This window comes from Castor canadensis, chromosome 5, assembly GCF_047511655.1.
Source record: "Castor canadensis chromosome 5, mCasCan1.hap1v2, whole genome shotgun sequence".
NCBI lineage: Eukaryota > Metazoa > Chordata > Mammalia > Rodentia > Castoridae > Castor > Castor canadensis.
In genome coordinates this window covers 111,165,007-111,187,168 of record NC_133390.1, presented here as the reverse complement: position 1 = coordinate 111,187,168, position 22,162 = coordinate 111,165,007, and the positions used below count along the sequence as shown (strand labels likewise).

General features: G+C 38.2%; 1 protein-coding gene and 1 long non-coding RNA gene across 11 annotated transcripts in view; one reads left to right on the top strand and one right to left on the bottom strand.

Annotated features, from left to right (window-relative positions):
* The window catches only part of LOC141423304 (uncharacterized), a 47,681-nt gene extending 29,665 nt beyond the window's left edge, over positions 1-18,016 (top strand). Inside the window, exons 2-3 of the long non-coding RNA XR_012448058.1 lie at positions 8,226-8,442; positions 17,883-18,016. This is a non-coding gene — a long non-coding RNA (uncharacterized lncRNA). The remainder of the gene's footprint in view (positions 1-8,225; positions 8,443-17,882) is intronic.
* The window catches only part of Veph1 (ventricular zone expressed PH domain containing 1), a 297,471-nt gene that overhangs the window by 134,675 nt on the left and 140,634 nt on the right, over positions 1-22,162 (bottom strand). For all 10 annotated transcript variants that reach the window (XM_074073910.1, XM_074073906.1, XM_074073909.1 and 7 more), the window contains one exon: positions 17,928-18,148. In XM_074073910.1, coding sequence (XP_073930011.1) covers positions 17,928-18,148 — 221 coding nt within the window. The remainder of the gene's footprint in view (positions 1-17,927; positions 18,149-22,162) is intronic.

The window sequence follows — 22,162 nt, the reverse complement described above, 5'->3', positions numbered from 1 at the left end:
ACTATGTTGAATAGGAGTAGAGATAGTGGGCATCCTTGTCTGGTTCCTGATTTTAGAGGGAATGGTTTTAATTTTTCTCCGTTAAGTATAATGCTGGCTGTAGGTTTGTCATATATAGCTTTTATAATGTTGAGGAACTTTCCTTCTATTCCTAGTTTTCTTAGAGCTTTTATCATGAAATGATGTTGGATCTTATCAAAGGCTTTTTCTGCATCTATTGAGATGATTAAGTGGTTTTTGTCTTTGCTTCTGTTAATGTGGTTTATTACGTTTATTGATTTTTGTATGTTGAACCACCCCTGCATCCCTGGGATGAAGCCTACCTGGTCGTGGTGAATAATCTTTTTGATGTGTTGCTGAATTCGATTTGCCATTATTTTGTTGAGGATTTTTGCATCAATGTTCATTAAGGAGATTGGCCTATAGTTCTCCTTTTTGGAGGTGTCTTTGCCTGGTTTTGGGATAAGTGTAATACTGGCTTCATAAAATGTGTTTGGCAGTTTTCCTTCCCTTTCTATTTCATGGAACAGTTTAAGGAGGCTTGGTATCAGTTCTTCTTTAAAGGTCTGATAGAATTCAGCAGAGAATCCATCAGGTCCTGGACTTTTCTTTTTGGGGAGACTCTTGATTGCTGCTTCAATTTCATTTTGTGTTATAGGTCTATTCAGGTGATTAATTTCCTCTTGGTTCAGTTTTGGATGATCATATGTATCTAGAAATCTGTCCATTTCTTTTAGATTTTCAAATTTATTTGAATATAGGTTCTCAAAGTAGTCTCTGATGATTTCCTGGACTTCCATGGTGTTTGTTGTTATCTCCCCTTTTGCATTCCTGATTCTACTAATTTGGGTTTTTTCTCTCCTCATTTTAGTCAGGTTTGCCAGGGGTCTATCGATCTTGTTTATTTTTTCAAAGAACCAACTTTTTGTTTCATTAATTCTTTGTATGGTTTTTTTGGTTTCTATTTCGTTGATTTCAGCTCTTATTTTTATTATTTCTCTCCTTCTATTTGTTTTGGGATTTGCTTGTTCTTGTTTTTCTAGGAGTTTGAGATGTATCATTAGGTCATTGATTTGGGATCTTTCAATCTTTTTAATATATGCACTCATGGCTATAAACTTTCCTCTCAAGACTGCCTTAGCTGTGTCCCATAGGTTCCGGTAGGTTGTGTTTTCATTTTCATTGACTTCCAGGAACTTTTTAATTTCCTCTTTTATTGCATCAATGATCCATTCTTCATTAAGTAATGAGTTATTTAGTTTCCAGCTGTTTGCATGTTTTTTGTCTTTACTTTTGTTGTTGAGTTCTACTTTTACTGCATTGTGGTCAGATAGTATGCATGGTATTATTTCTATTTTCTTATATTTGCTGAGGCTTGCTTTGTGCCCTAGGATATGATCTATTTTGGAGAAGGTTCCATGGGCTGCTGAGAAGAATGTATATTGTGTAGAGGTTGGATGAAATGTTCTGTAGACATCTACTAGGTCCACTTGATCTATTGCATATTTTAGATCTTGGATTTCTTTATTGAGTTTTTGTTTGGATGACCTATCTATTGATGATAATGGAGTGTTAAAGTCTCCCACAACCACTGTGTTGGCGTTTATATATGCTTTTAGGTCTTTCAGGGTATGTTTGATGAAATTGGGTGCGTTGACATTGGGTGCATACAGATTGATGATTATTATTTCCTTTTGGTCTATTTCCCCTTTTATTAGTATGGAATGTCCTTCTTTATCTCGTTTGATCAATGTAGGTTTGAAGTCTACTTTGTCAGAGATAAGTATTGCTACTCCTGCTTGTTTTCGGGGGCCGTTGGCTTGGTAAATCTTCTTCCAGCCTTTCATCCTAACCATATGCTTATTTCTGTCGGTGAGATGAGTCTCCTGTAAGCAACAAATTGTTGGATCTTCTTTTTTAATCCATTTTGTCAAACGGTGTCTTTTGATGGGGGAATTAAGTCCATTAACATTAAGTGTTAGTACTGATAGGTATGTGGTGATTCCTGCCATTTAGTTATCTTAGTTGTTTGAAGGTTTGATTGTGTGTACCTAACTTGATGTTACTCTCTACTGTCTTGCTTTTTCTTATCCTGTGGTTTGGTGCTGCCTGCCTTTTCATGGTTAAGTTGGGTGTCACTTTCTGTGTGCAGGATCTCTTGCAGAATCTTTTGTAATGGTGGCTTTGTGGTCACATATTGTTTTAGTTTCTGCTTATCATGGAAGACTTTTATTGCTCCATCTATTTTGAATGATAGCTTTGCTGGGTAGAGTATCCTGGGGTTGAAGTTATTTTTATTCAGTGCCCGGAAGATCTCACCCCACGCTCTTCTTGCTTTTAATGTTTCTGTTGAGAAGTCTGCTGTGATTTTGATGGGTTTACCTTTGTATGTTACTTGTTTTTTCTCTCTTGCAGCCTTCAATATTCTTTCCTTAGTTTCTGAACTTGTTGTTTTAATGATGATATGTCGTGGAGTAGTTCTATTTTGATCTGGTCTGTTTGGTGTCCTGGAGGCCTCTTGCATTTGTATGGGAATCTCTTTCTCTAGATTTGGGAAATTTTCCGTTATTATTTTGTTGAATATATTACGCATTCCCTTTGCTTGCACCTCTTCTCCTTCTTCGATGCCCATGATTCTCAAGTTTGGTCTTTTGATGGAGTCAGTGAGTTCTTGCATTTTCTTTTCACAGGTCTTGAGTTGTTTAATTAATAGTTCTTCAGTTTTTCCTTTAATTACCATTTCATCTTCAAGTTCTGAGATTCTGTCTTCTGTTTGTTCTATTCTGCTGGATTGGCCTTCCGTTTTGTTTTACAGTTCTGTTTCGTTCTTTTTTCTGAGGTTTTCCATATCCTGGCTGTTTTCTTCTTTATTGTTGTCTATTTTTGTCCTGAGTTCATTTATCCATTTATTCATTGTGTTCTCTCTTTCACTTTGGTGTTTATACAGTGCTTCTATGGTTTCCTTTATTTCTTCTTTTGCTTTTTCAAATTCTCTATTTTTATTGTCTTGGAATTTCTTGAGTGTCTCCTGTACATTTTGGTTGACCCTATCCAGTATCATCTCTATAAAATTCTCATTGAGTACTTGTAGTATGTCTTCTTTTAAATTATTCTTGTGGGCTTCATTGGGTCCTTTGGCATAGTTTATCTTCATTTTGTTGGAGTCTGGATCTGAGTTTCTGTTCTCTTCATTCCCCTCTGGTTCCTGTACTAATTTTTTGCTGTGGGGAAACTGGTTTCCTTGTTTTTTCTGTCTTCCTGTCATTGTCCTTGGTGTTGTTACTGTCCCTGTACTGTGTGTAATTAAGTATTTTCTAGCTTGTAATAATAACAATGGTAATATTGAGAATGGAAGAGTGAGCTGAGATGGAAAGCAAGAAGTTAAAGAAAAGGGGAAAACAAATATACAGACAAGAGGGAGAAAGCAGAACAAGGTATCAGACAAGAGAGTTTCAAAGGTATAAACAGGGAGTGTTAGTGTACTAATCGACAGTAAGCTGAACAGACAATAGAGAGACAGAGAGAGGATTGAAAATCAAAGATAAAAAAATAAAAAATAAGTATATGAAAGTAATATCTATTTATAAAAATGAATCAAAATAAAATGGAAAATAGAAAATTAAAAAAAAAAAAAAAACCAAAAAACTTCCAAGTTTATATGCAATGCAATTTCAGTCTTAATAATTTGGATGTCCGTCTCAATCTCCAGTCCTGGAGTTGGTGCCTCAGATGTTGTTCTGTAGTTGTCTCATCAAAGGGGATGCATAAAGTAGAACAAAACTACACTCACACACACACAGAAGAAAAAAAAAAAAAAAAAGCCCCACCAAGTGTCCCCAGTTCAAATGCAATACAGTTTCAGTAAGCTTTTCGGCTTGCAGGTGTAATTCGGTTGTTCTCTCATCAAAGGTAGGGAGAAAAAGAAAAAAAAGCGTCTGGAGGCAGTTCTGAGAGTAGTATCTGCAACTGTGGCTTGCCTGCCCTGCTGCTCTCAGCCTGTAGCTGGCGGCATTATTTATGCAGATCTCTGGGGTGAGCTAGCACTCACCTGGTCCCACAGGCTTTGTTTGCTCAGAGTTCTCCTGTGCAAAGCTACAGGCTTTCCCCTTTCCAAGCACTGGGAAAGGTGCCACTGCCCCGCGTTGTCAGGCCTGCGTGTTTATTTACAGTTCACGTGGGAAGTGGGTCTTCCCTCCTCTCACAAGCGTCCCCGCTCCTGGTGGCTGGGCACGCGCCCCGCTCCCCCCAGAGCCTCTCCAGCCCGCCCGGCTCATTTATTTACAGTCCCGGGAAGGATTCCCTTCCCCCAATCTTCAGCGCTCAGGGCGCCCCACCCTCTTTCCAGCGTGTCTTAACTGTTCTTATTGCTTAGTACTCAGTTTCTCTTTTTTTCCCGGGTGGAGGTCAGTCTGTCCAGGGGGCTATGCTGCTCTGGCCAGGCTTGTCTGTGGGGCTACCGCGGTACTGCGAAGCTCACCTGGTCCGTGTCTTCCCAAGCCGTATGGGTGCCGGCCACTGGCGGCCCCGGGGGCCCTCCTCGGTTCTCTGTTTAACGTGAAGTGGAGATTCTCTGTGTCGGCTGGAGATGTGGAGGAGTCAAAGTTATGCCTTTTCTTGGTGATTATGCCTGCAAAGTGTGTCTCCAGCGTCTCTCCAAGATTTCACTATAGGAGGCTCGCTTTCTGCTTCCTATCTCTAGCCGCCATCTTGGAATTCTTGGTGTTAGTTTCTGATATGGCTTCCAGGATGTCAAGAGGAGAACTCATGCAGACCTTTTTAAAAAAACATGTCTTTATAGGCCATGCTGTTTGGCTATATCTTAGGGTCACACACTGATTTAATTCCTGGTTGTCCAGTATCCATTTCTTTGATGTTCATTGCATGGAATTTCTGATGGACCAAAACTGTGGGGCCACTCCAGGAGGACAGATTCCTGGGGCCATTCTCATATGAGCACAATCTCTTTCCACTTATACTGACACCAACTTTATGCCTACCCAATTGGGCTTGACTATAATTAAACTTCCATTCTCCTTCAGACATGATTATTTTTTTAAATTTTTATTGTTTTATTATGCATATGTGCATACAATGCTCGGGTAATTTCTCTCCTCTGCCCCCACCAACTCAATTACCACCCATTCCGCCCCCTCCCTCTCCCCCATGCCCCCTTGACACCCAGCAGAAACTATTTTGCCCTTATCTCTAATTTTGTTGAAGAGAGAGTATAAGCCATAATAGGAAGGAACAAGGGTTTTTGCTAGTTGAGATAAGGGTAGCTATACAGGGAGTTGAATCACATTGATTCCCTGTGCATGTGTGTTACCTTCTAGGTTAATTCTTCTTGATCTAAACTTTTCTCTAGTTCCTGGTCCCCTTCTCCTATTGGCCTCAGTTGCTTTTAAGGTATCTGCTTTAATTTCTCTGCGTTGAGTGCAACAAATGCTAGCTAATTTATCAGGTGTTTTACCTATCCTCACCCCTCCCTTGTGTGCTCTCGCTTTTATCATGTGTTCATAGTCCAATCCCCTTGTTGTGTTTGCCCTTGATCTAATGTCCACATATGAGGGAGAACATAGGATTTTTGGTCTTTTGGGCCAGGCTAACCTCACTCAGAATGATGTTCTCCAATTCCATCCATTTACCAGCGAATGATAACATTTCATTCTTCTTCATGGCTGCATAAAATTCCACTGTGTATAGATACAACATTTTCTTGATCCATTCATCAGTAGTGGGACATCTTGGCTGTTTCCATAACTTGGCTATTGTGAATAGTGCTGCAAAAAACATGGGTGTGCAGGTGCCTCTGGAGTAACCTGTGACACATTCTTTTGGGTATATCCCCAAGAGTGGTATTGCTGGATCATATGGTAGATCAATGTTTAGCTTTTTAAGTAGCCTCCAGATTTTTTTCCAGAGGGTTGTACTAGTTTACATTCCCACCAGCAGTGTAAGAGGGTTCCTTTTTCCCTGAATAATTACCAACACCTGTTGTTGGTGGTGTTTTTGATGATGGCTATTCTAACAGGTGTGAGGTGGAATCTTAGCGTATTTTAATTTGCATTTCCATTATTGCCAGAGATGGTGAGCATTTTTTCATGTGTTTCTTGGCCATTTGAATTTCTTCTTTTGAGAAAGTTCTTTTTAGTTCACTTGCCCATTTCTTTATTGGTTCATTAGTTTTAGGAGAATTTAGTTTTTTAAGTTCCCTATATATTCTGGTTATCAGTCCTTTGTCTGATGTATAGCTGGCAAATATTTTCTCCCACTCTGTGGGTGTTCTCTTCAGTTTAGAACCATTTCTTTTGTTGAGCAGAAACTTTTTAGTTTTATGAAGTCCCATTTATCTATGCTATCTCTTAGTTGCTGTGCTGCTGGGGTTCCACTGGGAAAGTTCTTACCTATATCTACTAATTCCGGAGTATTTCCTACTCTTTCCTATACAACTTTAGAGTTTGGTGTCTGATATTAAGAACCTTGATCCATTTTGAGTTAATATTGGAATAGGGTGATATACATGGATCTAGTTTCAGTTTTTTGCAGACTGCTAACCAGTCTTCCCAGCAGTTTTTGTTGAAGAGGCTGTCTTTTCTCCATTGTATATTTTTAGTGCCTTTGTCAAAGACAAGTTGGTTATAGTTGTGTGGCTTCATATCCGGGTCCTCTATTCTGTTCCACTGGTCTTCATGTCTGTTTTTGTGCCAGTACCATGCTGTTTTTATTGTTACTGCTTTGTAATATAGTTTGAAGTCAGGTATTGTGATACCTCCTGCATTGTTCTTTTGACTGAGTATTGCCTTGGCTATTCGTGGCCTCTTGTGGTTCCATATAAATTCAATGGTAGATTTTTCAATATCTTTATGATGTCATTGGAATTTTGATGGGAATTGCATTAAACATGTAGATTACTTTTGGGAGTATACACATTTTTACTATGTTGATTCTACCAATCCATGAGCATGGGAGATCTTTCCACTTTCTATAGTTTTCCTCAATCTCTTTCTTCAGAAGTTTGTAGTTTTCCTTGTAGAGGTCATTCACATCTTTTGTTAGGTTTACACCTAGGTATTTGATTTTTTGAGGCTATTGTAAATGGAATTGTTTTCATATATTCTTTTTCAGTTTGTTCATTATTAGTGTATAGAAATGCTAATTATTTTTCTATGTTGATTTTATATCTTGCTACCTTGCTGTAGCTATTGATGGTGTCTAAGAGCTTCTGAGTAGAGTTTTTTGGGTCTTTAAGGTATAGGATCATATCGTCTGCAAATAGGGATATTTTGACAGTTTCTTTACCTATTTGTATTCCTTTTATTCCTTCTTCTTGCCTAATTGCTCTGGCTAGGAATTCCAGTACTATGTTGAATAGGTGTGGAGATAGTGGACATCCTTGTCTAGTTCCTGATTTTAGAGGGAATGGTTTCAGTTTTTCTCTGTTAAGTATAATTCTTGCTGTAGGTTTGTCATATATAGCTTTGGTAATGTTGAGGTACTTTCCTTCTATTCCTAGTTTTCTTAGAGCTTTTATCATGAAATGTTGGATCTTATCAAAGGCTTTTTCTGCATCTATTGAGGTGATCAAGTGGTTTATGTCTTTGCTTCTGTTAATGTGGTTTATTACGTTTATTGATTTTTGTATGTTGAACCACCCCTGCATTCCTGGGATGAAGCCTACTTGGTCATGGTGAATAATCTTTTTGATGTGTTGTTGAATTCAGTTTGCCATTATTTTATTGTGGATTGTTGCATCAATGTTCATTAAGGAGATTGGCCTATAGTTCTCCTTTTTGGAGGTGTCTTTGCCTGGTTTGGGATAAGTGTAATACTGGCTTCATAAAATGTGTTAGGCAGTTTTCCTTCCCTTTCTATTTTGTGGAACAGTTTAAGGAGGGTTGGTATCAGTTCTTCTTTAAAGGTCTGATAGAATTCAGCAGAGAATCCATCAGGTCCTGCACTTTTCTTTTTGGGGAGACTCTTGATTGCTGCTTCAATTTCATTTTGTGTTATAGATCTATTCAGGTGATTAATTTCCTCTTGGTTCAGTTTTGGAGGTTCATATGTATCTAGGAATCTGTCCATTTCTTTAAGATTTTTGAATTTATTTGAATATAGGTTCTCGAAGTAGTCTCCGATGATTTCCTGGACTTCCATGGTGTTTGTTGTTATCTCTCCTTTTGCATTCATGATTCTACTAATTTGGGTTTTTTCTCTCCTCATTTTAGTGAGATTTGCCCTGGGTTTATCAATCTCTTGGAGAGATGCTGGAGATACATGTTACAGGAAAAACCACCAAGAAGAGGCAAAACTTTGACTCCTCCACACCGCCAGCCTGTGCATAGCATCTCCACTTCATGTTAAATGGAGAAACCAGGTGGGAGGGCTCCAATGCCGATGCCAGATGCCAGCACTCAGATGGCTTGGGAAGACGCAGACCACAAGGTGAGCTAAGCAGTACGCGGTACTCCCACAGACAACCCTGGGCCAGATCAGCATAACCCCCTGGACAGACTGACCCCCACCCAGGGAAAAAAGAAAAAAACTGAATAATAAGCAATAACAACAAAAAAGACATGTAGCAAAGAGAGTGGGGCACCCTGAGCACCAAAGAGGGGGAGAGGGGAAATCCTTCACGGAACTGTCAATAAACAAGTCGGCTGGAGAAGGCAGGAGTGGCAGCACACACCCAGCAATCAGGAGCGGGAAAGCTTGTAAAAGAGGTGGTAGGAGGAAAACTCCACAGGAGAGGGGGGAAGACCCATTTCCCACGTGAACTGTAAATAAACACACTGGCCTGAGAAAGGAGGTTCAGTGTCACCTTCCCCAGTGTGCTTGGAAAGGGGAAAGCTTGTAGCAGTGGCTCATGCACAGGAGAACTCTGAATAAACAAAGCCTGTGGGGCCAGGTGAGTGTTAAGCTTATTCCTGAGATCTGCATAAATAACGCCTCCAGCAACAGCAGGCTGACAGCAGCGGGCAGGTGAGATGCAGCCTCAGATAGCCATTCACAGAACTGTCTCCAGACTCTTTTTTTGATGAGACAACAAGCGAACTACCCCTGCATGTTCAAACCTTACTGAAACTGTATTGCATTTGAACTTGGGGCACTTGATGGTGTTTTGTTTGGTTTTTTCCCCTTTGATGAGACAATGACAGAACTACTTCTGAGATACCATCTCCAGGATTGGAGGCTAAGGATCTAACACCAAAATTATTAAGGAACTAACACAAAAATTATTATTGCATTTGAACTTGGAGATTTTTTTTTTATTTTTATTTAAAAATTTTATTTTATTTTATTCTTTCTCAATCCTTTCTCTGTCTCTCTAATGCCTGCTCAGCTTACTATTGATTAGTACTCTATCTCTCCCTGTTTATATCTTTGAAACTTTTGTTTGTTTGTTTTGTTTTGTTTTTACTTGTTTGTTTTTCCCTCTTTCTTTAACTTCTTTGCTTTCCCTCTCCTCTCACCCTTCCATTCTAAATATCACCATTGTTATTATTACAAGCTAGAAAATACTTAATTGCACACAATACAGCAACAATAACAACACCAAGGGCAATGATGGGAAGACAGAAAAAACAGGGAAACCAGTTTCTCCACAGCAAAAAATTAGTACAGGAACCAGAGGGGAATGAAGAAAACAGATACTCAGATCCAGACTCCAACAAAATGAAGATAAACTATGCCAAAGAACCCAATGAAGCCCACAAGAACAATCTAAAAGAAGACATACTACAGGTAATCAATGAGAATTTTATAGAGATGATACTGGATATGGTCAAATAAAATGTACAGGAGACACTCAAGAAATTCCAAGACAACAAAAATAGAGAATTTTAAAAAGCAAAAGAAGAAATAAAAGAAACCATAGAAGCACTGTATAAACACCAAACTGAAACAACACGATCAATAAAGAGATAAATGAACTCAGGACGAAAATAGACAACATTAAAGAAGAAATGACTCAGGATATGGAAAACCTCAGAAAAAAGAATGAGATAGAACTTCAAAACAAAATGGAAGGCCAATCCAGCAGAATAGAACAAACAGAAGACAGAATCTCAGAACTCGAAGATGAAATGGTAATTAAAGGAAAAACTGAAGAACTATTAATTAAATAACTCAAGACCTGTGAAAAGAAAATGCAAAAACTCACTGACTCCATCAAAAGACCAAACCTGAGAATCATGGGCATTTAAGAAGGAGAAGAGGTGAAAGTAAAGGGAATGCATAATATATTCAACAAAATAATAAGAGAAAATGTCCCAAATCTAGAGAAATCTATTCCCATACAGATGCAAGAGGCCTCCAGAACACCAAAAAGACCAGACCAAACCAAAATAGAACTACCTCATGGCATATTATCATTAAAACAACAAATACAGAGACCCAAGAAAGAATATTGAAGGCTGCAAGAGAGAAAAAACAAATAACATACAAAGGTAAACCCATCAAAATCACAGCAGACTTCTCAACAGAAACATTAAAAGCAAGAAGAGCTTGGGGTGAGATCTTCTAGGCACTGAAGGAAAATAACTTCAACCCTAGGATACTCTATGCAGCAAAACTATCATTCAAAATAGATGGAGCAAAAAAAGTCTTTCATGATAAGCAGAAACTAAAACAATGTATGACCACAAAGCCACCACTACAAAAGATTCTTCAAGGGATTCTGCACACAGAAAGTGAAACCCAACATAACCATGAAAGGGCAGGCAGTACCAAACTACAGGAAAAGAAAAAAGCAAGAAAGTGGAGAGTAACCTCAACTTAGGTACACACAATCAAACCTTCAAACAACTAAGACAACTAAATGACAGGAATCACCACATACCTATCAGTACTAATACTTAATGTTAATGGACTTAATTCCCCCATCAAAAGGCACCGTTTGATGAACTGGATTAAAAAGGAAGATCCAACAATTTGTTGCTTACAGGAGACCCATCTCATTGATAAAAATAAGCATAGGCTTAGGATGAAAGGCTGGAAGAAGATTTACCAAGCCAATGGCCCCTGAAAACAGGCAGGAGTAGCAATACTTATCTCTGACAAAGTAGATTTCAAACCTACATTGATCAAATGAGATAAAGGACATTTCATACTAATAAAAGGGGAAATAGACCAAAAGGAAAAAACAATTACAACCTATATGCACCCAATGTCAATGCACCCAATTTCATCAAACATACCCTGAAGGAGCTAAAAGCATATATTAACTCCAACACAGTGGTTGTGGGAGACTTTAACACCCCATTATCATCAATAGATAGGTCATTCAAACAAAAAATCAATAAAGAAATCCTAGATCTAAAATATACCATAGATCAAATGGACCTAGTTGATGTCTACAGAACATTTCATCAACTTCTACACAATATACATTCTTCTCAGCAGCCCATGGAACCTTCTCCAAAATAGATTATATCCTAGGGCACAAGAAAAGCCTCAGCAAATATAAGAAAATAGAAAGTATACCATGCATTCTATCTGATCACAATGCAGTAAAAGTAGAACTCAACACAAAAGTAAAGACAAAAAACATGCAAAAAGCTGGAAACTGAATAACTCATTGCTTAATGAACAATGGGTCATTGATGAAATAAAAGAGGAAATTAAAAAGTTCCTGGAAGTCAATGAAAATGAAAACACAACCTACCGGAACCTATGGGACACAGCAAAGGCAGTCCTGAGAGGAAAGTTTATAGCCATGACTGCATATATTAAAAAGACTGAAAGATCCAAAATCAATGACCTAATGATACATCGCAAATTCCTAGAAAAACAAAAACAAGCAAATCCCAAAACAAGTAGAAGTAGAGAAATAATAAAAATAAGAGCTGAAATCAATGAAATAGAAATAAAAAAAAACCATATAAAGAATTAATGAAACAAAAAGTTGATTCTTTGAAAAAATAAACAAGAACGACAGACCCCTGGCAAACCTGACTAAAATGAGGAGAGAAAAAACCCAAATTAGTAGAATCATGAATGCAAAAGGGGAGATAACAACAAACACCATGGAAGTCCAGGAAATCATCAGAGACTACTTCGAGAACCTATATTCAAATAAATTCAAAAATCTTAAAGAAATGGACAGATTCCTAGATACATATGATTATCCAAAACTGAACCAAGAGGAAATTAATCACCTGAATAGATCTATAACACAAAATGAAATTGAAGCAGCAATCAAGAGTCTCCCCAAAAAGAAAAGTGCAGGACCTGATGGATTCTCTGCTGAATTCTATCAGACCTTTAAAGAAGAACTGATACCAACCCTCCTTAAACTGTTCCACAAAATAGAAAGGGAAGGAAAACTGCCTAACACATTTTATGAAGCCAGTATTACACTTTTCCCAAACCAGGCAAAAACACCTCCAAAAAGGAGAGCTATAGGCCAATCTCCTTAATGAACATTGATGCAACAATCCACAATAAAATAATGGCAAACCGAATTCAACAACACATCAAAAAGATTATTCACCATGACCAAGTAGGCTTCATCCCAGGAATGCAGGGGTGGTTCAACATACAAAAATCAATAAACGTAATAAACCACATTAACAGAAGCAAAGACAAAAACCACTTGATCATCTCAATAGATGCAGAAAAAGCCTTTGATAAGATCCAACATTTCATGATAAAAGCTCTAAGAAAACTAGGAATAGAAGGAAAGTACCTCAACATTATCAAAGCTATATATGACAAACCTACAGCAAGCATTATACTTAACAGAGAAAAACTGAAACCATTCCCTCTAAAATCCGGAACTAGACAAGGATGTCCACTATCTCCACACCTATTCAACATAGTACTAGAATTCCTAGCCAGAGCAATTAGGCAAGAAGAAGGAATAAAAGGAATACAAATAGGTAAAGTAACTGTCAAAATATCCCTATTTGCAGACGATATGATCCTATACCTTAAAGACCCAAAAAACTCTACTCAGAAGCTCTTAGACACCATCAATAGCTACAGCAAGGTAGCAGGATATAAAATCAACATAGAAAAATAATTAGCATTTCTATACACTAATAATGAACAAACTGAAAAAGAATATATGAAAACAATTCCATTTACAATAGCCTCAAAAAATCAAATACCTAGGTGTAAACCTAACAAAAGATGTGAATGACCTCTACAAGGAAAACTACAAACTTCTGAAAAAAGAGACTGAGGAAGACTATAGAAAGTGGAAAGATCTCCCATGCTCATGGATTGGTAGAATCAACATAGTAAAAATGTGTATACTCCCAAAAGTAATCTACATGTTTAATGCAATTCCCATCAAAATTCCAATGACATTCATTAAAGAGATTGAAAAATCTACCATGAAATTTATATGGAAACACAAGAGGCCACGAATAGCCAAGGCAATACTCAGTCAAAAGAACAATGCAGGAGGTATCACAATACCTGACTTCAAACTATATTACAAAGCAGTAACAATAAAAACAGCACAGTACTGGCAGAAAAACAGACATGAAGACCAGTGGAACAGAATAGAGGACCCAGATATGAAGCCACACAACTATAACCAACTTGTCTTTGACAAAGGCACTAAAAATATACAATGGAGAAAAGACAGCCTCTTCAACGAAAACTGCTGGGAAAACTGGTTAGCAGTCTGCAAAAAACTGAAACTAGATCCATGTATATCACCCTATTCCAATATTAACTCAAAATGGATCAAGGTTCTTAATATCAGACACCAAACTCTAAAGTTGTATAGGAAAGAGTTGGAAATACTGTGGAATTAGTAGATTTAGGTAAGAACTTTCCCAGTGGAACCCCAGCAGCACAGCAACTAAAAGATAGCATAGATAAATGGGACTTCATAAAACTAAAAAGTTTCTGCTCAACAAAAGAAATGGTTCTAAACTGAAGAGAACACCCACAGAGTGGGAGAAAATATTTGCCAGCTACACATCAGACAAAGGACTGATAACCAGAATATATAGTGAACTTAAAAAACTAAATTCTCCCAAAATTAGTGAACCAATAAAGAAATGGGCAAGTGAACTAAAAAGAACTTTCTCAAAAGAAAAAATTCAAGTGGCCAAAAAACACATGAAAAAATGCTCACCATCTCTAGCCATAAAGGAAATGCAAATTAAAATACGCTAAGATTCCACCTCACCCCTGTTAGAATAGCCATAATCAAAAACACCACCAACAACAGGTGTTGGTAAGGATTCGGGGAAAAAGGAACCCTCTTACACTGTTGGTGGGAATGTAAACTAGTACAATCACTCTGGAAAAAAATTTGGAGGCTACTTAAAAAGCTAAACATTGATCTACCATTTGATCCAGCAATACCACTCTTGGGGATATACCCAAAAGAATGTGACACAGGTTACTCCAGAGGCACCTGCACACCCACGGTTATTGTGGCACTTTTCACAATAGCCAAGTTATGGAAACAGCGAAGATGCCCCACTACTGATGAATGGATTAAGAAAATATGGCATTTATACACAATGGATTTTTATGCAGCCATGTAGAAGAACAAATTGTTATCATTCGCTGGTAAATGGATGGAATTGGAGAACATCATTCTGGGTAAGGTTAGCCTGGCCCAAAAGACCAAAAATCATATGTTCTCCCTCATATGTGGACATTAGGTCAAGGGCAAACACAACAAGGGGATTGGACTTTGAGCACATGATAAAGCGAGAGCACACAAGGGAGGGGTGAGGATAGGTAAGACACCTAAAAAATTAGCTAGCATTTGTTGCCCTCAATGCAGAGAAACTAAAGCAGATACTTTAAAGCAACTGAGGCCAATAGGAGAAGTGGTCCTGGAACTAGAGAGTATCAAGAAGAATTGACTTAGAAGGTAACACACATGTGCAGGAATTCAATGCAAGTCAACCCCCTGTATAGCTACCCTTATCTCAACTAGCAAAAACCCTTGTTCCTTCCTATTATTGCTTATACTCTCTCTTCAACAAAATTAGAGATAAGGACAAAATAGTTTCTGCTGGGTAGCGAGGGAGTGGGAGTTAGAGGGAGGGGTTGGGGAGGTAAGAGAGGTGTTGGGGGAAGGGGGGAGAAATAACCCAAACTTTGTATGCATATATGAATAAAATAAAAATTTTAAAAAAAGATCCTTGATCCATTTTGAGTTAATATTAATGATTTTTAAAAGCAAAGAACAAACAGAATCTCACTACCACTTTCACCTTCACCACTAGAATAGCAAAAGGTCATACTGTCCATTTACTCAAACAAAAGCTTTAGGGAAGTTTCAGCCATATGCTTTGTCTTAAACTTTTCTTATATACAACTTCACTTTTCTCTCCATGATTTTGGTGACTTTGACTAAGGTTTGAAAGCTGGATCTGAAGGAATTGTTACACCGTCATTCAGCCCCCTGGGCTGGGGGCTGTGTGCAGGAACCGTTTCTCTGCCTTTTTCTGATTTCTCCTGCCTTTCACTATCCCATCCTCTTTTCCTATCTTTTCTCATTTCTCCTGTTTACTTTCCCACCTTTTTCTTTTCACAGCTTCCATTCTTCAAGGTTTCCATCCCCAATTAGGGCCTAGACCTGACCTACTGAGACCACCTGTGACAAACTGCTTCCTTGTCATGTGCCTAATTACAGCATCCTCCCCTGGCTCCATTGCCAGTTACACAGTTATCAGACATGCACCCTCTCCTTCCCCAGCTTCAACTGAGTCCCAGAAGCAAATAGCACAATGGGTAAAGACTGCCAGAGGCTGTCAGAGACTCACTCAGTTTCAAAAGGTATAAGTCTGTTTTCCTATCTCTCTGTCAATCCACCACAGCTGCTATGCATCTTTTGTTTCTGCAGAATTAATTGTAAAACCCAAATGCTTGCTTGCCTATCCTGTTAGTTTGTCTCTGTTAGCATATTTAGATATAAATTTTACTTAGATATAAACACTCTTTTAGAACAGAAGAACAGGAAAGACGCAAGCACACTCACCTGCCGCATCTTACAAAACTCACTTGGTTTATTGAGAATCATTTGGTGTAAGGAAGGGTGGTCTGCCTGAGTTTCCATTCTCTCTAGGATGCTAACTGTGTTACTTTTGATAGTCTTGTAGTTTTGGCCTGAAGTCTAAAATCTGGTCTGTTGAGCTCTGTGGCAGTTTTGCAAATTAGATGACATCTGTTTTGAATTCTATTATCTTTAATTTTCTTTCAGGATCTCTTCACTTACTCATTTTCCCTTTTATTGTAAGGACCAGGTTTTGCTGTATGCTTTAGACAAAAGCATAGTCCTTTCTGCATTGGGGCACAGATTGAAATGACTAGAGCTAAATGGTCACAATGAAAGCCATTCAGGGAAAAGATGTTGGGAAAGAAGCCTTAGCAACCATCCCAGAGAGGATGAGCAGTTGACACAAAAGGCTGGCTGTCCACGCCAGAGTTTGAAGTTCCCACTGAATAATTACACTCTATTAGAAGGAGATTGACAGTGAGGATTGGATATTGAACTGAAGAAGTATTTGAATTAAGAGTCTGAGATGGTGGTATGTGGGATAAGTGGTGACCTTTTCATCTCTTCTTTATTTTATTTTATTTGTGGTGCTAGGGATGGGCCTCCTACATGAAAGGTAAGTGCTCTACCACTAAGATACATCACCCATTCTGTCTCTTCACATTTCATTTTGCTCCTTCCTCTCTCCTTCCTTTTTCTTTCTTCCTTCCTTCTCTTTGTTCCTTCCTTCGTTCCTTCCTTCCTTCCTTTCCTCTTCTCTCTCTCTCATCTCCCTCCCCTCCTAACTTTGTTTCCTTTTTGCTCAGAAGAATACTAAAGGAGAACTGAAATGCATTCTCAAAAGGCAGACTTCTATTTTGAGAGTGAAAATGTTTTTTTCCTATTTACTTATTGCCTAAATTATTCTTTTCTTGAGAAAATTACTTACTGCTAATAGGGTTGGGATTACTTATTAAGGATAAATTTTCCTTTTAAAATGCCAGTGTAGCAGCCTTATATGTATACCTTTAAAACTTTTTCACACACACAAACTCAGAGATGTAGACTGTTGACCACTTGCAGCCTTATGTTTGTTGGGGTGATGGAGAATGGATGGTCCTATGGCTAGGGCATGTGGCTGAGATTTTGTTTCTGATGCATCTGCCAGTTCATGGCTGGAAGGACACACGAGCAGGCTGGCCATGCACAAAAGGGCTCTTCTCCCACCAGCTACAGGAAGGTATTTGAAACCCACCATCCTCTGACCCCTGCCTGCTGCTTCATCATCATCTCCAAATGTTGTTCTTTTCATAACATATGCCTTAGTCATACAAAATGATACCTGTTTCAAGAAAGTACCATGCTTTTTCATAAACTGTCCAAAAGATAGCCAGGTGCAATCTGGTTATCTTTCAAGACTTGGTTCAAAAAAATCACTTTTGGGAACTCTGTCCTGATCTCAGCTTCCACCCTTCTTCTTTCCAGGTAGAGCTAGACACCCTCACCTCACAGTTCCCCAAATTCTTTGAATCCACCTTGAGTAGCATAACATTCCACTATCCTCTAATTATATTCTTTAATTATTTAATATTTATCTCATCTATTAGACAGTGAGCTCCTCAGGTATAAAGAACGTGTTGTATCTCTTTATATGTGTCTATACATTAGTAAGCAATTATCAAATGTTTGTTGAATAAACAAATGAGTGCTATATGACATTATTATTTGTACTGTATTCTTATTTAAAATGTTTTGCATATCTTTTAGAATTTTTTGTTTTAATTGGTTTCCATTCATGGAGAAAAATTCTGACAAGTGACCTAATTTAATCAGAAGTTACTCTTTGTTAAGTTGTGGACTTTGCTTTTCTTGGGAAGTCTCACCACTACAAAAGAGAGTATAGTATGGCTGTACTTTATCTCCACAGGCTCCCAACAGCTCCCCGAGGCAGGAACACAGGATCTCTTCTCACCTGCTGCTTCCCGTCTTGGCATTCTCCAGTTGTCGTGAGAGGAGTCTGGCAATGGTGGTAAAGCTGTTACTCATGCGGAAGATGTCTCTGCTTTGAGGGCCTAGGATGGAGACGAAGGTGTCAGTGATGCTCTTAATCTCCAGCAGGAGAATATGGTGAAACGAATGCTCCATGTTGGCCAGCTGGCTAACCAAGTATGTCAGGCAGCTCCTGGCTCTCTCCTGTCAAGAACAACAAAAAAACAAGTCTACGTTTTAAAACAGTATCAGAGTTCCATGACCAGCAAGTGACAATTCTATAGAAAGTCGACTGAAGGAGCCAGCTAAGGCTAAATAATAAATTTCCTTAAGTGCACTTCTCAATCTGCTCCTTTGAGGTTTAACATTTTCTCCTGATTTCCAGGACAAACTTTAAAAAATATTTTTTTCCAGATTTTCCTTTTTTACAAATATTCTTATTAATAATTTGGCCCCACAATTCACCTTTCTCAACTATGTGGCTTGCTAACCCCATCTGTCCAGGAAGGCATGGTCAAGTATGTCCAAGTGGACTTGGATGTTGCACCTCTAATTTATCTATGCGTCAAATGGTGGTCACATCTCTCTGCTGTGCAAGGTTGATAGAAACTTTCCTACCAGGTGCTTTCACCTTTTTGTTAAGCATTTTTCTACATGTTAGAGTTTTTATGTGTTTGCTCGAGTGAGTAGATTATATTATCTAGCTTTAACCAAACTAACTCTCAAAAGTAATTGGAATAAATTCCTTCAAGGAAATAATGACAATATTAACAATACAATCACTTGCAAAAATGAAGAAATGAATTAGGAGATACATCTCCTATATTGATTTAAACTTCTCATTGTCCATATTTTGAGGTAACATGATCTAATCCAACATGATGAGAAATTAGCCAAAATATATTCAAAATTATCAAAACGTTATTTGAAATGTAGATTTGTGCCTAATAGAAACATTGATATATCATTAATAAATAAAAACTATTCAAAATGTTTATTTCTTTAACTTCCTTTTTAAAACCTTATTTTGTGTGTATTTAAAAATATTTAATAATGCTAATATAGCAGAACCATACACACACACACACACACACACACACACAATATAAATGAAGTATATTGAAGGTTGATACTCAAAATCCTCCTATCTGATAGGTGCACAGGTCTAAATTACTATTCTATTTGGAATTCCCTTTACTCTTCATTTTAGCATTTGAAACCTTAATTTCCTTCAAGGTATAACTCCTGCTGTTTCTCCTTTCTGAAGCTATCTTTGGTAACATCTTCTGCCTGAAATTTTACTGAACTACAGGATCTTTTAAAAAAATTGTATTTAATGCTTAATTGCATTCTATCATTAGTTTGCTCACGCTTTTATCCAACCACCGAATAGGTATTGCATGCCTCTAATCTGCCTGTGCTAGACGCTAGAGGACAAAGTTCAATGAAAGGACATCCTTGCCTATAAAGGAGTCACAATTACTTCTTTCATTTGTAATTCTTAATGGTCACATGTGCCAGCCAAGTCTCCTAAAGAGGTTACTTCTCATTCTTCAGTCATCACAACCAAGCATAGAACCGAGCTGTACATTCTACACCGTGTGTGTGTGTGTGTGTGTGTGTTTGTGTGTGTGTGTGTGTGTGTGTTTGTGTGTGTGTGTGTGTGTGTGTGTGAGAATTAACTGACTTCATAAACCAGGCATGCCCAAATATGACCTTACAAATGAATTATGCAGTTGCAAAGGAATTCTGTGCAAGAAATATTTATTATGGAACAAATTTAAGTAGTGAAGTCTCCCGGTCTTTAATTCTTGATTTTCAAAGACTCCATGTACAATTGCACTGGTGTGCAGCTCTTGGAGAAATGGAGTATATCTGTCAGTCAAACCCTTAATTATTTTTTGAGTCCTGCTGGGCCCAGCACTGTATGAGTCTGTGGGGCTTAGGTTTTCATGAGCCAGGCAGCTAGTTGAAGAGAAATTTATTCATTAAAGGACAACAATATTCAATGACTAGAATTAAAGACCGCTTGAATAAGTTCCTGACAGCCTATTTCATCCTTAGGCTGTGGAGTGACCCTAAAATGTTCTTGGCTCTAATAGGCTTTTAGTTTTTTTGCAATGTAACCACATTTTTGTGTTGTTGTTCGAGCGTCCCACGTATGAATTCATGGTGTGCAACACATTGAGGAACACATTCTATCCCCGATTGAAAGTCAGAAGCTGTATGTGTGCGGGGGAGGGTCCTCTACCACATGCCAGGCCCATTCTAGGACTTAGGGATCAGCACTGAAGAAGGACTAGTATCTCTACTGTCATAATGTAGACAGACAATCAACAAAATGCCTATGTAAAATATAAAGTGCATTGGATGGAAAACTGTGCCTCAAAGAAAATTACACCTGGGGGCTTATCTAATAGTGTAGTCAGGTACATCTCTGAGAGAAGGTGACATCTGAATTCAACTACGTTTTAGAATTGAAGCATTCTCAGTAGCCTTTAAAAAATAATTACAGTAAAATTCGCACAGGGAGGCAGGAAGGCCTAGGAACTGGGCCACACGAGATGTGAGATTTTATTTACTGTTTGTCCTACTGAGAATGTAATTTCAAATTTCAGATGACTTCCTCAGCTTCAAAATCAGATTGTCTTTAGCCTTTTGACCATTCCACAAACATTTCATTTGCCTCTCTACAAACTTCCCCATGGTTTCATTGAGAATCTTTCTTGGGCTAGAGATGTAGCTCAGCTGGTAGAGTGTTTGCTTTGTGTGAGTGAGGCCCTAGGTTTGACCCCAGCACTGCAAAAACAAAAACAAATTTTAAAAACTCTCACTATAAAAATTAGCAAGCTCTTTCTAGAAAGCATTTGTGTTCCTACAGGTGAAGGTGGCTGTGTGGATATTTGCTGAAATCAACATAATTCTGAACAATCTTTTGGCAGTCAAACTGAGCTTAAGGGAAAATTAATCACCGTGTGGGAAAAAAGAAAAATTATAACTGCTCTGGAACTAACACATGAGTCCAAGCCAACCACACATCATTTGTTCTGAAATCTTGGAGCACATCCATGTGTTTCACAGGGGTAACAGATGTGATTTTGAATTAGAAAGGGTGATGTTAGGGCAAGAAGAGGGTTAGAAGATTCCGATTTCTTTCTCAGTTCCAAGGTATTTTGTCTCTGGGGTTCACTGACTGCATTTTTCTGCTTTCAGTTGTCCCACTGTGAAGTAGAGTCAGCAGTACCTGTAGGCCTTAATTACGGGCCAGACCCTATCCCTTCTGACATAAATCCATTATTTATTATTAAAATAACAATAACTGACCCACAGAGAGTCTAAGTGCCAAGTTTAATCTCCATACTTCTTAGGTATTTACTTATATGATCCTCTGATTAACACTGAGGTAAGTACTATGGTTGCTGCCATTTTACCAAGAGAAAACCGAGACACAGCTTGAGGAGTAGCTTGCTCAAGTCCTGTGTGCCCTCTGTCTCTGAGGCTGTACCCTGGCTGGCTGGTTGACTGTGCCACAGCCCCTCTTACAAAACCCCAAGCTCACCCACGCATATGGTATTCCATTCCTTTTTCTATATCTTATTCATCATCATAGTTACATAGTCCTCTTGATTTAATTATATATAAACATCGTAAATATTCTTGAAATACAGAATAGATCAGCAGTTTTCAAACTTTTTGGTGTCAGGACCCCTTTACTCTTATAAATTCATGAAGACTCCAAAGAGTTTTTGTTTGTCTAGTTATATCCATTGATATTTACCATACTGGAAATTAAGACTGAGAAATTAGAAAGTATTATCAATTGATTTAAAAATAACAATAAACCTTGTGTATGTTAAGTACATATTTTTATGAAAAAAAATCACATTCCCTCCCTTCTTCCTCTCTCTCTCTCTCTTTCTCTTTCTGTGGTCTTGGGGACTACTTTAGCCATGCCAGCAGCACTTTTGTTCGTGTTTTGTTTTTGAGATAGGATCTTGCTAACTACCACGACTGGCCTCAAACTTGAGATCCTCCTGCCTCTACCTCCTGAGAAGCTTGGACTATAGGTGTGAACCACCAGGCCCTAGATGAAAAAAAAACATCTCACTTTCCAAAACAAAAATTTGGTAAGAAGAGTGGTATTTTTTTTTTTTTTTTTGCAAATCTATGTAGTAGCTGCTTAAATGGACAACAGCTGGATTCTCACAACTGCTTCTC